The sequence below is a fragment of the Mustela putorius genome, unplaced genomic scaffold (genome assembly GCF_011764305.1).
Source record: "Mustela putorius furo isolate JIRA1106 unplaced genomic scaffold, ASM1176430v1.1 tig00000450_pilon_pilon_pilon, whole genome shotgun sequence".
Lineage (NCBI taxonomy): Eukaryota > Metazoa > Chordata > Mammalia > Carnivora > Mustelidae > Mustela > Mustela putorius.
In genome coordinates, this window is record NW_025421385.1 from 1,582,255 (window position 1) to 1,596,883 (window position 14,629).

Sequence of the window (14,629 nt, forward strand, 5' to 3'; positions counted from 1 at the left end):
CAGGGAGACACCTCGAAGCAAGACCGCCAGCCCTGTGGTATGCCGCGGTTCCCGACACACCTGGCTTTCCGACCCTTTGACAGACGGCTGCTGGCCACCGGCCACCACGGCCCAGCAAAGTCTGAGCTAGCAAAGTAAGACCGGATGAGAAAGATATCCACTCTCTGTCAAAGAGATACGAACTGTGTTTCACACTGTAGGGCAGGCCCGGGGCCTCCTGAAGACCTTCCAAAGTCACGTGCTAGACCATATGACACACACACCAGCGAGACGCAAGGCAGGCCCCTCCAGGAGAACAAGATTTAGGCGGACAAGAGGAGGCCCCCGACATGAGCCAACTTACAGGGCAGGGGTGAGAGCCTGTTGGCCGCAGAGCCCTCAAGGCTGACCTAGGGGGCTCGTGGGCAACATCGTGTAGGCCGGAGGGCCCGGAATGTGGGATCCATTCCACAGGCAACGGGGCTGACCTTTCTGCAAGGGTCTGCTTCATCTGGGGAAGAAGGCAAGGTCCTATTGAGACAGTTTTCAAGTCAACAGCCAACTAAAACCAACTAAAACCACGTCAGGTAGTTCTGTGCGACTCATCAATACCACCAGAGCTCTGTCCATGTTACAACGACCAGCCGTGTCCACACAGAGGACCTTCTCACACCCCGGAGGGCTCTTCAGAGTCAGTAAAGAAGGATGCCCCTTCCCTCTGATGGACTAGCGGGCAGAGCACGCGCAGCCAGAGCCTGGCCTTCTCGATTGCTGAAAGGAGCCTGACCCCATTGGGCCCCAGAATCCCTATGACCACACGGGGCTCGCTCAGAACTTCCCGCCACATTCAAGCCACATTCCAACGGCCTATTAACTCCTCAGCTCCTTCCAGAAAATCACCCTCCCCCAGAGCATGAGAAATCCCGCTTCGGGGCAAGGGGCAGGAACAGAGGACGCACAGGAAATGGCTGCACTTTCTTTTTCCTTCAAAGAGACAAGTGTGCATGCGTGCGTGCACACACACGCACACACACACATGCACACGCGCACACGCACACACATGCACACGCGCACACGCACACACATGCACACGCGCGTACACACGCACGCACACATGCGCACGCACACACCATGCAGAAGCAGATCACCTGTCCTGGGAAGCTTGACCATCGAATTCCTCATCGGAAGGCAGCGGAGGGCGAATCCGACAATGAACTCTGACATTCCCTTTTAGCTCCTACAACCAGAGAGTTTCCACCTGTGAGCGGAGGAACCGTTTCCCGGAGAGGACATCCCGAGGACTGGCTTCTGAGCAAGCCCCCAGGAAGGGTACTGGGCGCTCCGTGCTCTTTCAGGCTTTTAAAAATCCCCACGTGAATGTGTTCCCTGGCAAATGCCGGTCCTGTGGTGCTCGGACGCGCTTCCCGGCGCGGCGCCAGCCTTGTTTGCCGACGGGTCCTTTCCCAGCGTCGGCACCATGATGGAGCCGTCCGTTCCTCCTTCACGGCACAGCGTGTCAGAAACACAAACTCTGCCACCGTGTCCCCTGGAAGCCATGTGTCCCCAGCGCCTCCCGCCAGCCCTTGGTGCACAGCTGCGCTGCGCACTCCCCCAACGGCTAAAGCACCGGGTTTTCATCGCTCCTGAAGGGCCGTGTCCGGAACAAGCAGCTCATCTCTAGCTGCGCGTTTCCGACCTTGCAGCCTTGACCCTAACGACCTAGTCCGTGCTTGGGACTGTCACCTGACACTGGGGATGCCGCACCCACCGGAAGGGACCACACACTCCTCCCCAGCACCCCAGATGACAGACACATCAGTGGGAAAGCATGGGAATTGTCGGCGTGGCCGTGGTTCTACCAGAATCAGACATCGGTGGGGGCAGACGTGGGCTTGGGAACCAACACTGTGTCACAAGACAGGAAAGACCATGCAGAAGGAGGGGGAGGCCCAGGCAGGAGAACCTGGGAGACAGCAGGTGAAGGGCAGTGTCAGGTGACCTAAGAGGCGGCCACATCCCTGAGTGAAGAATTGTCACCAACAGGAAGGGTCGGCCACCTCCACTTCACGCGCACCAGGCCTCCAACGGCACAGCCCAGTGTGGTCCGTGAAGCCTGGGGGAGGGACCCGGTCCCCAGACTGAGCCTGGGGTCTGAGCTCCTGTGGCAGGGCTACAAGAGGGACTCCCGCTAACAACCACGGTGCTGCTGCTGCTGCTGCTGCTGCTGTGAGTTCCGGCATGTTCTCCGGTTTAAAAACTGATCTCAGCTCGCAAGGCGATGCTGCTGGCAGTCACCTCTCTAGGCACCTGCTCTCACCCCACGTCCGCATCAGCCTGCACCTGTGCACCTGCATTCTGCTTAGCCTAGGGCTCTATCCTGTGGAAATATTTTGGGATACTCCTTGCCATTCGATACGTTTGGTATAAATCCCTCTCAAATTGTCTCCATCAAGTCAGTGAGAATTAGGTTCCAAGGAGTCTGGGCAGAGCCCAGAGGATTTCCCTGCACAGTTTCTCTCCTGGTTGTCTTCTGGGTCGGGGTCCTGTCCTTGGCTGATCCGACCTGCCCCTCCTCCCAGCACCTTCTCTACAGACACAAAAACCCAGGGGGCAGGGGCTGGCCTCCAAGCTCTTATACTGACATTCTGGTCATTAATATTTCATGCCATGCTTGTGCAAATGCCTGGCTGAAAACCAGACACTCTGCATATCTCCTCTTCTCTTGATGTGGCACCTGGAAACCACAAGGGGACATCTTCATTTTCGCACATGCTTACTGGTTCCCATGAGCAGCACGTTTGCCGTCTGAGCAGTCAGAAACCATTCCCTGGTGATCGGTTCCAAATCTTACACTGGACTCACAGCTGGTGGGTTCAACTGGTCGCCACGCACAGCTGTTTTTGCTGCAGCAGCATGAATAAGACACCTACGGACTGATTTACAGGCTAGAGGGCTCTTGGGTCCCCGGGTCTCCCTGACGCTGAGACCCACTGTCTGTCAGCAGGTCTTCCAGGGTGCAGAACGCAGCTGGGGGTCAAGCCTCCTCCCCTGGCCTGGTTCCTGCCGAGAGGGCCGGCCCGGCCCCTTCAGGCCCCGGGGGAGCGCAGGGGACCGGCAGCTCCTGGCTGGTCTCTCACCTGGTCTGTGCAGCAGGGAGACACGAGGTCAGGACGAGGTATGTACCCGCACCAAGCGCTTCCAGAGCGCCTGGCTGGCCGGAAACGCGCAGTAGATGCATCTGCTGCGGTGGCCCGGAGCCCGAGCCCCGCCTGCAGGCAGCCTAGGACGGGGCCACACCGACCCGTCACACCGACCCGTGGGGGAGCCCGAGGGCACTTCCCAGGAGCACAGGCTCCGTGGACCCTGAGCCCGCCACGCCCCCCGACCTCCCAGGAGCAAAGCAGCTCATCCAACAGACCATCAGCTCCAGCCTCGCCGGAGCACACGCGGAGCCGGGGTCCACGAGCCGGGGTCCACGCACCGCCCGGGCCTCAGCCCCACACCGTAGACAGGAAGGCCAGCCAGCCTCGGCGTCCTCCCGGCCACCGAGGAAAGCCAGGGCCAGCGCCGGGCGGAAGGCTGAGCTCTAACGACCCCGGCTCACGCGTTCCAGGGGCCGCCCTCGCAGACCCCAGGGCACAGGCCTGCCCCTGCCCTCGCACACAGCCAGGGGTCTCACCGCCCCGCCCCACCCCCTGCCGCTCAGCCCCGCCCCTTCCAGCCTGCGGGCCCCGCCTCCCACAGGCCACGCCTCCCACAGGGCCCCTTCCCCCACTGGTCACGCCGCCTCCTGCGGGCCCCGCCTCCTGCGGGCCACACCTCCTCACTGGCCACACCTCCCAGAGGGCCACGCCTCCCATCAGGCCCCACCTCTCTGGCCACACCTCCTCGCCTATCCACCGCCACCCCCACCCGGACCTTCAGGGAGGTCCCTCCTCCAGGTCCCCTGTCCCGCCCCCTTTCTCGGACTGTGCAGGGCGCTCACCACCAAACGGTTGTGCAGCACCTTCCTCTTCTGCCTCTCCAGCTCATACCGCGCGCTCACCTCCTGCAAGGACCTCTCGAGGCGGCCCGCCTTCGACTGCCAGGCTGCGGGGACAGTTTTACCTCAAGTGTGAATGCGGTTTGGGAAGAGGATCTTGAGACCCCCGTGACCTGCTCCCCCTGCAGGAGATTGCTGCGTCCCGAGGGAAAGCCGGGGCTCTTCTCCCTCTCCCCACAGCCCCCTTTCCAGAGCCGAGGCACACTGCGGCCCGTTAGATGACCCAACGGTCCCCTTTCCTGGAGTGTGTGTCTTGGAGGACCCCCCGCGAGCATGCACGTGCCCACCTGTCACCTGGCTCGAGACCCAGCAGGAGGGTCCCTGAGCGGAACCCTCCCAGTAAGGTTGGCCTCAGAGCCAAAGCACCCTGCTCCCCGGGCTGTAAGTCTGGTAGGTGACAAGAACATCCCCATCTCCACCCAGTAGTGACCGAGCCCAAGAAAGAGGTGACCAGACGGAAGGGACATCACACCACACATCAGGGACATCTGACACAGGGGACTCAGCAGGGACGTGGCCCCAGCGCAGCGCCAGCGTCAGCATTGACGGGGCTCTTATCATCCCCAGGGGACAGGGGAAATCTCATGTCCATTCCCAAGCAGCAGCACAAAGTCACAGCTGAAGCCAACTCCAGTCCCCGGCAGGCCTCTGTCCCTGTCAACGGGCCGGGCAGCCATTGGGTTAGGGCCTCACCTTACCTAGCAAAGCCTCGTGGCAGAGCGGTGCCCTCTGCACGGCCGCCACCACCTCGGAAAGCCCGTCCTGCAGGTGCTCCCGGCAAGCTCTGAAAACCTCCAGAGAAGAAGCTCGCAGCGCCTCTGTGTCCTGCTTCAGGGCCTGGACCAGAGAACACACGCAGCGGAGATAAGGTCATGGGTCACACGGCACCGTCTGGAATAGTCAAGTGAGGGCCTGTGAAACAAGAGCACAGCCACACGGGTAACACAATCACACACAGACTTCCCAGGACCTGCGTCTCTTCAGAGCTGAAGCTCTCTAACGTTAGAGGGAGGACAGCTTCCTGTCGGCCGCGGACTTCCTCACGAGGCCGGCCAGGCCCCAGTCCCCACGCCGGCCTCCGCACGCAGGAACAGAGCTCTGGCCTCTTGCGCCGACCGCCCTCGGGACCACACTGTCCTGAGCACACGACGACAGCCATGCTGGCCCCTGTGCTTGTGAGACCCACGTCCAGGCGCACACGCAAGGGTGTTCAGTGAACTCGGGGGGCAATGGAGCCGATAAGCGGTGCCCCCCACGTCAGGGGCTCTTCCCTTCTGAGGCCGTGGGACACTGTTGGGCACCAGGACAAGTGGCCCAGAAGGAAGGAGTGGCCGTCCTGGGGTTTGACCTCCAGCAAGTGAACCGCGAGATCCCCGCCCATCTGAGATACACGTCCTTGGGTTAAGTCTTTCTTTTCCGTGAAAGGGAGACCATTTCCGTATGTTCCGTATCAGAAACATTCTGACAGAATGTCCACACTGACATCTCGCATCGCAGAGGACGGCGACTCCGCACGCACTCCCGCGGTCCGTGGGCAGGAGAACGAGCCTGCTGGGGGGACTGATGGTGTCTGCAGACGGCGTTTCTGCTCTTGTCATAATGATCTTTCTTTCCCCTCCTAGTTTCTGCCCCGGTCCCTTGTTTGTGAGGAAAGGTGGACCATGCTCGCGGACACACCGCAGCATAAAAATAACCCAGCACCGGCTCGCCCTGGACACTTGCCAGGCGCCCTAGAGCCACGGCCACGCTCTGACTTTTCTTTCCGGGCAACTTAGCAGTTTACCGGGAGCCACCCCTGGGACTGCGGTGGCGAGCGTCTGGGCTGTCCGGGCCCCAGCAAAGCCGCGCCCTGCCCTGTGACACTGGATTAAAGGAGAGGCCCACCCTGCCTCTCCGTGTGGCGGGATCAGAGCTGTGTCACACAGCCCGGCCACGGCCACACAGTGCTTCTCCTTCCCGCGTGGGCTCAGGACCCCAGGCCTCCAAGTCGGCAGGAAGGCAGAGCTCCCGACCTGAGCGCCAGGGGCCCATGTCCCCAGCACAGGGAAGCTTCTCCCGCCTCGTGAAGAGGGCCACAGGGGCAAACGTGCCGGGACCCCACGCCTGCCGACTGAGGAGCTTCGCTTCCTACAGCAAGCCTCCTCCTAACCCCTTCAGACGGGATCTGGGCTCGCAGGCTTAAACTTCCCCAGTCTCGCCAGAAACAGCCACGTGAGTGAGGGACGCGGACAGCCGCGTGTAAACACAGGGACCCACTCGCAGAGCTGCTCCTACCTGAACGCGGCGCCAGAGCTGGGGTGCGGCCAGGGCTGCGCTTCTCCGCGGGGGCTCCCGCTCAGGGCACTGGGAGCAGAGCTGGGTGGCCGCGCCAGCCCCCTTCCCGCTCGTTCCTCGGTACTGTTGTGCACAAGAGAATAAAAGACCGTCAAAGTGTCAGCCCCTGGGAGCAGGTGCACTCCTCTGAGCGGAGGCTGTCCCACCGGCCCCACCTGCCGCGGCCTGGCCGCACCCCTCGGCCTGCGCAGGGCCCCCAGGGGTGGCGGGTGAGGAGGGTGAGGCGGCACGGGGGCACAGAGGGTGCAGGGACAGGAGTGCGGTGCGGGGACGACAGGCTCACGCGGGGCCGTGTGGACATGGGGCGCAGGGGGTCCTGAAGGCATTTGCCTGCGGCAGGTGTTTAAGGACCGAGCTGTCTGGCCCCGTGAGTGGGGCAGGGTCGGGGGGCCGCAGACCTCGGCAATAACAGGGTCGCTGCTTGGCTGTTTCCTTCAGGGCGATGCCAAGCGCACGGAGATTTTCAGGACAGAAACCTTCTTTGGGAAGACGGCTCCGGGATTTCGGTGGACAGGACGGAGTGGAGGGGGCTGTCACAGGGGACAGAGTAGAGGAGTCAGGACACATTCAGGGACAGACTTGGCATGTGCAGGAGGTGACGCAGTGGGACGAGACTGGGACCCCTGCAGCTCCAGGGTCCCTGTCCTGTGTGGCCAGCTGCGGAGGGGCCATGACTCAGGTCCTGAGGGAATGGTGATGCATTCGGGATTCTGCTTTGCTTTGGTTTGTGCTCTACGGTGTTTGAGTCCTGACTCTCTCGTGCTGTGTCCTGGTGGCTCATAGTGGTGCCGACGGCCTCCCGCAGAGACCAGCCGCGGCGTCCCACGAAGAGAAAACCCGCAGCTCGGTACCAGCAGTCACAGTGCCATGGCAGCTGCTGCTCAGGGAGAGCGACTCGCCATAACCTCACCACGTCCTTATGATGTCCTAACCATGTCCTCGCCACGTCTTTACGATGTCCTAACCACATATCTAACGTGGCGGCGCGTGGCTGCAAGCCGAGGGCACGTGAGCTCGCTGCATGAGCAGGCACCGGCTTCTCTTCAGGAAGAGTGTGGAGGCAGAGGACGCGGGCCTCCCAGCACGGTGGGGCCGACGGGGGACACCTGGTCCCCAAAGCGCCCCTGCGGCAAGGATGAGGCCCAGCGGGTGCGGGGCTCCCCTCCGCGTCTGCCCCGGCCGCGGACAGCACCGAGAGCAGGCGGGAGGCCAGCCACGGAGACGGCAGCACCTGGAACAGGAGCCGCTGTGGGGCCGGGACAGGCCAGGGTTGGGGGTGAAGCACCCTGAGGACCGGGGCCGCCTGAGCATGGGGGGCCAGGACCGCCCGGCTGCGGATCTTTCCCTGGTGCTTGAATGCTCTTCACTACAACTCTTTCTGCAGCAGGGGACAGGGCGAGCCTGCTGTCGGCGGGGCAGGGCTGGCCCCCTCCGTGCCGCACGGGAAGCCTGTCCCGTAGATCCAGGGCTCTGCGCGCTGTGACCCGGCACACTGCCACCACTCCAGCGACTCGGGACAATCCTTATCTCACGGGGACGCGCTGGGCAGGAGCACGGCCGGAGAGTCGAGGCCCTGCCCCTGGCTAACAGGCATGCGGCCCCAGGCTGCGTCTCTGCTGACGGAAAGGAAATAAAGTAAACCAGAGAGTGATTGCATTGAATTCGGCTCCTCTGCTCCGATTGCATTGAATTCGGCTCCTCTGCTCCGACCGAACTCCTCTCGGTGCCCGGAAGGTAGGAAAGCGCCGTGATGGCAGGTAAGTGGATTCTGTCCCAAGGGCCCGACAAGGGAGAGAGGGGACGGGGCTCTGTTCCCTTGGAGCCGCTCTCCCGTCCCCTCTCTGGTCGGCGCTGCACAGCGGGGGGCGTCCAGTAAATGCCAGAGAGGAGACGCGCTTGTGACTCTTGGGACGGATCCGTCGGAATGGCCGGGGTCGGCACTGTCCCAGCGCGCCGGGGCCCGCTCCCCTCCACCCCTACGCTGAGGTCGCACGGCAGCTCCCACGGTTGTGGAAACACATGTCTTCCCTGGACTCCAGACCGCGAGGACAGGTGTTTCCTTCCAATCAAAGCTTTTGACTGTAATTCACCCAAAACCATGTCAAGCAGACTCTTCCCGTGTGCCGGGAGCAGGAGGGACGGCCGAGCTACATGTGCGGCACTGAAGGGGACACGGAGGTTGCTGGGGGGACGGGCCAGCGCGGCTAGAGGACGTGTTCTTGATGTGAGCCCTCCACACTGAGGAGAACCTACACGCAGGGGCGCTCAGGGCAGCCCACCCACCCGTGGGACAATGACGGCTCCAGAGAACCCACGGCCCATCCTGTCCTGGGCGCAGCAGGTACCAGGAGCCACGTGGGCACGGGCCTGTGCAGACTACAGCTCGGGGGCGTCGCGCGGTTCACTGCTCCACCCATTATGTGGCTACAGACAAAACGGAAGCAAACAAAGGCCCTAAGCTCTGAAGGCTCAGATTCTCTCGGAAAACATATAACGTACGTTTATTTAAACATCCAGACCCGTATTCCAAAGTCTCCGGTACCGACTGTAGGTCCAACGGGAATTCAGAGGGAAATGAAGTTGAGCGACCGAGTCTGGCACGTGGGATACGGGGCCATCTGGCTTCCAGGGCCAGGCTGGCCAAGGAGGGACAGGCGGAAAGCCACTGGTGCCCGAGGGTACTGAGCAGCAAAGCCCGGAAGCAGCAGCTCAGGGCTCTGGGGAGGCAGCGGATTCATTTGGAGAGAGACACTGAAAACAGGAGCAGTGTCCACGAGTAGGACAAGCTGCCCTGGACGTGTGACCAGCCACTCTCTGCAGCTAGGGCGAGCCTGGTGGACAGCGGCTCCTGGAAGAGTCCCGCGCGCCCTTCCCCTTGCATGGGCTGCACAGGAGGCCTGCGCCACAGAAGGAAGATGTTCTGTCTTATAATCATCAAAAATGACGAAGAAAGACTTACCATACAAATGCCAAAAATGTTTCAGGCTTTTTGTGTAACTGACACACTATGCCTGATGATCTTAACTGTGAAAAACATGTTTTCAATTTCATCTCGATGACACTTGGGAACACGGCTGGAGCTTCGTGGCGGCCCCCAGCAACAGAAGGTCGTGAACTCCACGAGCCACCTGCTCCACACGTCTAGCCCTGCGTGGAGGAAGGAACCCCGGGCGCGAGCTGTGGGGTCCAGCCGCCGGCCCATCTATGCCCCTCGGAAGTGCCGTGGGAAGGCTTGGGTGCGACGCCGGAGATGTGCTTCACTGGGGCTCGGGCCAGAAGTGCTCGCAAAACGAGCAAATAAATTAGTGCTTCATTTAGGAAACAGTACGGAGAGCCCCAACTTAACCGACAAGTGTAGTGCAGCTAACTCCAGCTCAGTGGAACGGGACCAGGTAATTCAAGGAGCATCCAGGGTCGGCAGACTGAGTTCTGCTGGGGGGCCCTCAGGAGAGGTCTGCAGAGGTCAAATCTTACCGATGAGGGACGCAGACGAGCCCTGGCTTTCCAGACTGGCTTCTGTTAACAAATGGCCACCACCTGGGAGACTCAGGACAACACAAGGGCATCGGCTCACGATCCTGGAGGCCAGCACCCCGCCCAGAGGCTTTGGGGCAGGACCTGCACACCTGTCCGGCTCCCGTGGCCACTGAGGTGCCCTGGCCATGCTGCATCATGTCCCCTGCTCCATCCTCATCTGGCCTTCTCCTCCCCCAGGGGCTGCATGGTTTGCAGGGCCCAGCCGGGGCTCCGGGGGCAGCAGCAGCTGGTGGGCTGTTCGAGACCAGGAGGGACAGGCTCCTGCCGCCAGGCACTCTCTGCCCTGCCCCCTCCCTTCCAGGTGCGTGGCGGACCAGGGTCCACTCACGCCAGCACGAGCGTCCTTGCCAGGATGCCAGGATCGCTCGGTACGTGGGGGAGGGCAGGGGATGAAACTGAGCGGCCCGAAGGTCCTTGCGGGTACAGGAAAAGGGGGGGTCACGATGGCTGGGCAACCACGAGGGGTCTGAACACCCAATCGTACACTTCAGCTGGGGGAAGGCATGTCCGTAAGTCGGACCTCAGTAAAGCGCAGGCCCCTCAGTAACTTTGTCCTCACTAGATCCTCGTGGGCACGGGACCCGACCTCGTGCCGCCTCGGAGGCAGGGGTCCTGGCTACCTCGCTGCATGGCAGGGAGGGAAGGCCAGGACGGGCGGCAGCCCGGAGCCCGGGGAGGACTCCGTCCACCCCACCTGCCAGACGCATGGGGGCACTACCTGGGCCAGTCGCAGGTGAAGAACGGCGTTTTCCGTTTCCAGTTCAACTATCCGCTCCTCTTTGGCCTACAACAAGGACCAAACAAGGGAAATTATGACCATAATCAATCGCATCAGTAAGCACTCCCCCCTTGGAAGGAAGCCAGCCCCCGCATCAGTGAAGAGCTGCAGGGGAGGTCAGCTGGGGCACGGGGCTGTTTCCGACACAGACAGAGCCCACGTGCCCCGCATCTATGACCCCCACTCCAAGTGCAGTCCCCGGCTGCCGCTCCTGGGGCTTGTCAGAAACGCAGAATCCCACATTATGGCACATAAATTAGAGCCCAATTAAACTGCTGAAAAAGCCCCACCCCAGATCTACCAGAGTCTGCGTGTTAGAGAGAGCTCCAGCGGACCTGTATGTAACGTAAAATCTGGAACACACTAAAATCAGCATTTCTGTCCTTATATTGGCTCACATGAAAAGCTACCTGTTAGAAATCTGTCATGTGCCAAGCACTTGTCTGGGTACTCTGGACACAGCTGTGAACCGATCCGATGCGGGGGAAGAGCCAGTGCATGGGTAAGAGAGCTGGGGGACAGTGGCAACACCACAGTTAAATCAGTCTATGGGTTCGGAGACAAAGACAGAGACAGAGTGGCTACCCAAGGTGGGGGCAGGGCTGGCAGGGCCAGCCAGGAAACCGGAGCAAAGGGGAAAGCCCATGCAAAGGCCCTGAGGCAGGGACGAGTTCGCGGAGTTGAGGATGGAAGAGAAGGTAAGACTCCAGGGGGAAGGCGGGGTCTGGGAGGAGGGATGACGGGGAAGAAGAGGCTGTTGTCTGCAGGGCTTTAAGTAGAGGAGTTTAATTAAGAGCTATTTACAGTGAACGCTGAGCAAGCCAGCTGCTGGAGGCTGGGTGGACAGAAAAGCATGGGTTTCCCTGAAGCTGGGGAGGCCATCCTTTCTGCGGGGAGTCGCTCTCCCAGCCCGCTAACATGCAGCTCTCAGATTGCTGTGATCATTTTGGGACAATCTCTTTGTGACTGGTTATAAAACCAGAAACTTGGATGTCACCTGGACTTTGTTACCATGTTCAGTCAGTTTTACCTCTTGAAAAAAATGACCAAACTTGGAGTATTTCCGCAGAAGTCCACTTCTGGCATCTAGCAGATGCCAGCCCTGTCCGCAGCCCTATGGAGCTGGACTTGCCCTCCACGCAGTTCACCGGCCCAGGTGCACAGGTCAGTGGCTTCTGTATACTCACCGCTGTGCCAATGTCACCAAAACTAGTGGGCAGTTATTTTCATCTCCCTGAAAGGAAGCCCCACCCCTTAGCCACCGCCGCTGATGACCCCCAACCCATCCCAAGGAAACCACTAATCTACTCTCTGTCTTCCCAGATTTGCCAATTCTGGGCATTTTGGACCCACAGAATCATGGGCTGTGTAGCCCCTGTGAGCAGTTTCCTTCACTGGGCACCTTGTTCTCAAGGCGGAACCATGTCGTGGCATCCTACCAGCATTTCCTTTCCTTTCGTTGCCCGATCGTATAGCCGTATAGCTGTTCCTGGACGAGTTTTGTGGGACACACATTTCCCTTTCTCCTGGGAGTATTCCTAGGATGGGGACCACGTGTGTTACCTCCAGTTGCATCTGGGGAACTGCATACTCCCGTCTGCAGTGCGTGACAGTGCCAACCTGGCCACACCCCTGCCAAAACTTCCCATCTGTCCTCTGAGCATGGCCATCTGAGTGGGTAGGAAGTGGCATGTCATTGCAATTCAATCTGCGCTGCCCTGAGGGCTAATGCTGACTGTCAATTTTCAATGTGCAAGTCATGCAATCCTTGGTTAAATTCCTTCTGAAGCATTTTAATATCTTTGATGATATTTAAGTAGAATTATTGTTTTTAATTCACCTTTTTTTCCCCATTGCTATGAAGTAGAAAGACAGCAGATTTTTGCAACTGGATCTTGTATCCGTCAAACTTGTTGAAATCACTTACTAGGGCTAGTAGTGTTTTTTGATGGATTTCTTGTGATTTTCCATATATGAGATCATGTCATCTGTAAATGGAATCGTCTTCCTCCCTCCTGTCTGAGATCAATATCTTTCCCTTCTGTCATCTTGCCTAACCACGTGGACAAGCATGTCCGGAAGATGGTAAATGGATGTGGTCAGAGTGGATCTGTTCATCTTGCTCCTTTTACCTTATGTGTGTCAGCTGGGGTTTTCGTGGACGTCCCTTTATCAGTTGCCATCCGTTCCTAGCTGGTCAAGTGTTTTCATCATGAAGCGGAGTTATATTCTGTCAGAAGCATTTTTTCTGGATCTACTGAAATGATCACGGGGTTTGTCCTGTCTCCTATTGAAGCGGTCAATCACATTCACGGACTTTGGAATGCTAAACCATTTGGGGGATGACTCCCACTTGGACATGGCTATAAGCCCTGCGGTTTGCCATTATTTTCTGAAAATTTTTCTATCTATATTCATAAGAGATACTGCTCTGGTTTCCTTGTGAGATTTTCATGTGGTTTTGCCATCAGGGCAATACTAGTTTCATGGAATGGGAAGTGTTTCCTCCTTTCTATGTTTCCGAAGAGCCCGGGAAGGACGACTATTAATTCCTCTATAAATGTTCGGTAGAATTCATCAGGGAAGCTGTCTGGACTTGGGCTCTCCTTTGTGAGATTTCTAATTCCTCATGTAACCCAGTGCGTTACGGTTGTGTTCACAACTCCTACTTCTCCTTGAATCGGTTTTGGTGATCTGTGTCTCTGCAGGAATCGGAGAATCTCCCCCGGGGTTAAACTGTCAGCAGTGCTGTTCACAACATGTCTGTGTCTCCCTTTTTATTTCTGTGAAGTTGGTAGTAATGTCCTCTCTTCCAGTCTCAATTTTATTAATTTTATTTAGTCAAACGAAGGGTCTGTCTGCTTGATTCATCCACTTTTGGTTCTGTTGATTTTCTGTGTAGTTCTTCCAGGCTCTGTTGCCCTGGTTTCTCCTCTGGCCTCTGTCATGCTTCCATTCTACTCCTCTCAGTCTTGCTTCACTGCTTCATCCAGTGTCTTGAGGTGGAAGTGTAGGTTGCTGACCTGAGAGCTATCTTCTTGTTTAAAGTAGGTGTTTCCATCTATGCATGCTCCTTCAGGTGCTGCTTTACCTGTATCCCATAAACCTGGCTGTGGGGCTCTTCATTTTCATTCCTCTCAAAATATTCCCAGACCTCCCTTGTGATTTCTTCTTTGACCCACTGGTTATTTAGAACTGTCTTATTTCATTTTCACCTATTTGTGAATTTCCCAAATTTATTTTGGTTATTAATTTCTAACTCCCCTCTGTTGTTACTGGAGAATACATTTTATATGCCCTTTATCCTTTTCCATGTGCGCAGGCTTCCTCGGTGGCCAGCAGGTTGTCTAACCCAGAGAGTGCGCTGCATGAGTACAAGAGGGTATCCTCCTGCTGCGTAGACGGGGTGCTCTGTGCATGTCCTTCTGGTCGGGCTGGCTCAGTAGCACCGTTTACATTGTCTGTCTCCTTGCTGGTCTTCTGTTCAGTCTGTCTGTTACTGAGAGGGGAGAGGGGATGTCTGCTGCTATTATTTTTGAGTTGCCTTTTTCTCTCTTGGATTCTGCCAATTGGGGGGGCCGTGTCATTAGATGCACACGTAATCTTCCTATCTTCCTGATGGAGTGATACTTCTGTCACAAGCAAATATCCCTCTGTATTTGTTGTAACACTGTTTTCATCTGAAAGTCTATTTTGTCTGATATTAGTACAGTCTGCTTGTAGCTGATGGTGGCATGGTGGGTCTTTCTCCACCGTTTCACTTACAACCTATTTGTTTTTTTTATTATTATTTTTATTTTTTAATATTTTATTTATTTATTTGACAGAGAGATCACAAGTAGGCAGAGAGGCAGGCAGAGAGAGAGGAGGAGCAGGCTCCCTGCTGAGCAGAGAGCCCGATGCGGGGCTCTATCCCAGGACTCTGGGATCATGACCTGAGCTGAAGGCAGAGACTTAAC

The 14,629-nt window shown here is 58.1% G+C and overlaps 1 protein-coding gene across 3 annotated transcripts in view; it reads right to left on the bottom strand.

Annotated features, from left to right (window-relative positions):
* The window catches only part of KIF25 (kinesin family member 25), a 43,486-nt gene that overhangs the window by 26,199 nt on the left and 2,658 nt on the right, over positions 1-14,629 (bottom strand). For 2 of the 3 annotated variants that reach the window (XM_004769613.3, XM_004769612.3), the window contains exons 2-6: positions 10,611-10,676; positions 6,296-6,418; positions 4,720-4,858; positions 3,965-4,068; positions 1,128-1,216 (exon numbers count right to left, since the gene is read on the bottom strand). In XM_004769613.3, the coding sequence (XP_004769670.1) occupies positions 1,128-1,216; positions 3,965-4,068; positions 4,720-4,858; positions 6,296-6,418; positions 10,611-10,676 (521 nt within the window). The remainder of the gene's footprint in view (positions 1-1,127; positions 1,217-3,964; positions 4,069-4,719; positions 4,859-6,295; positions 6,419-10,610; positions 10,677-14,629) is intronic. The other variant, XM_004769615.3, reaches the window with a different exon arrangement.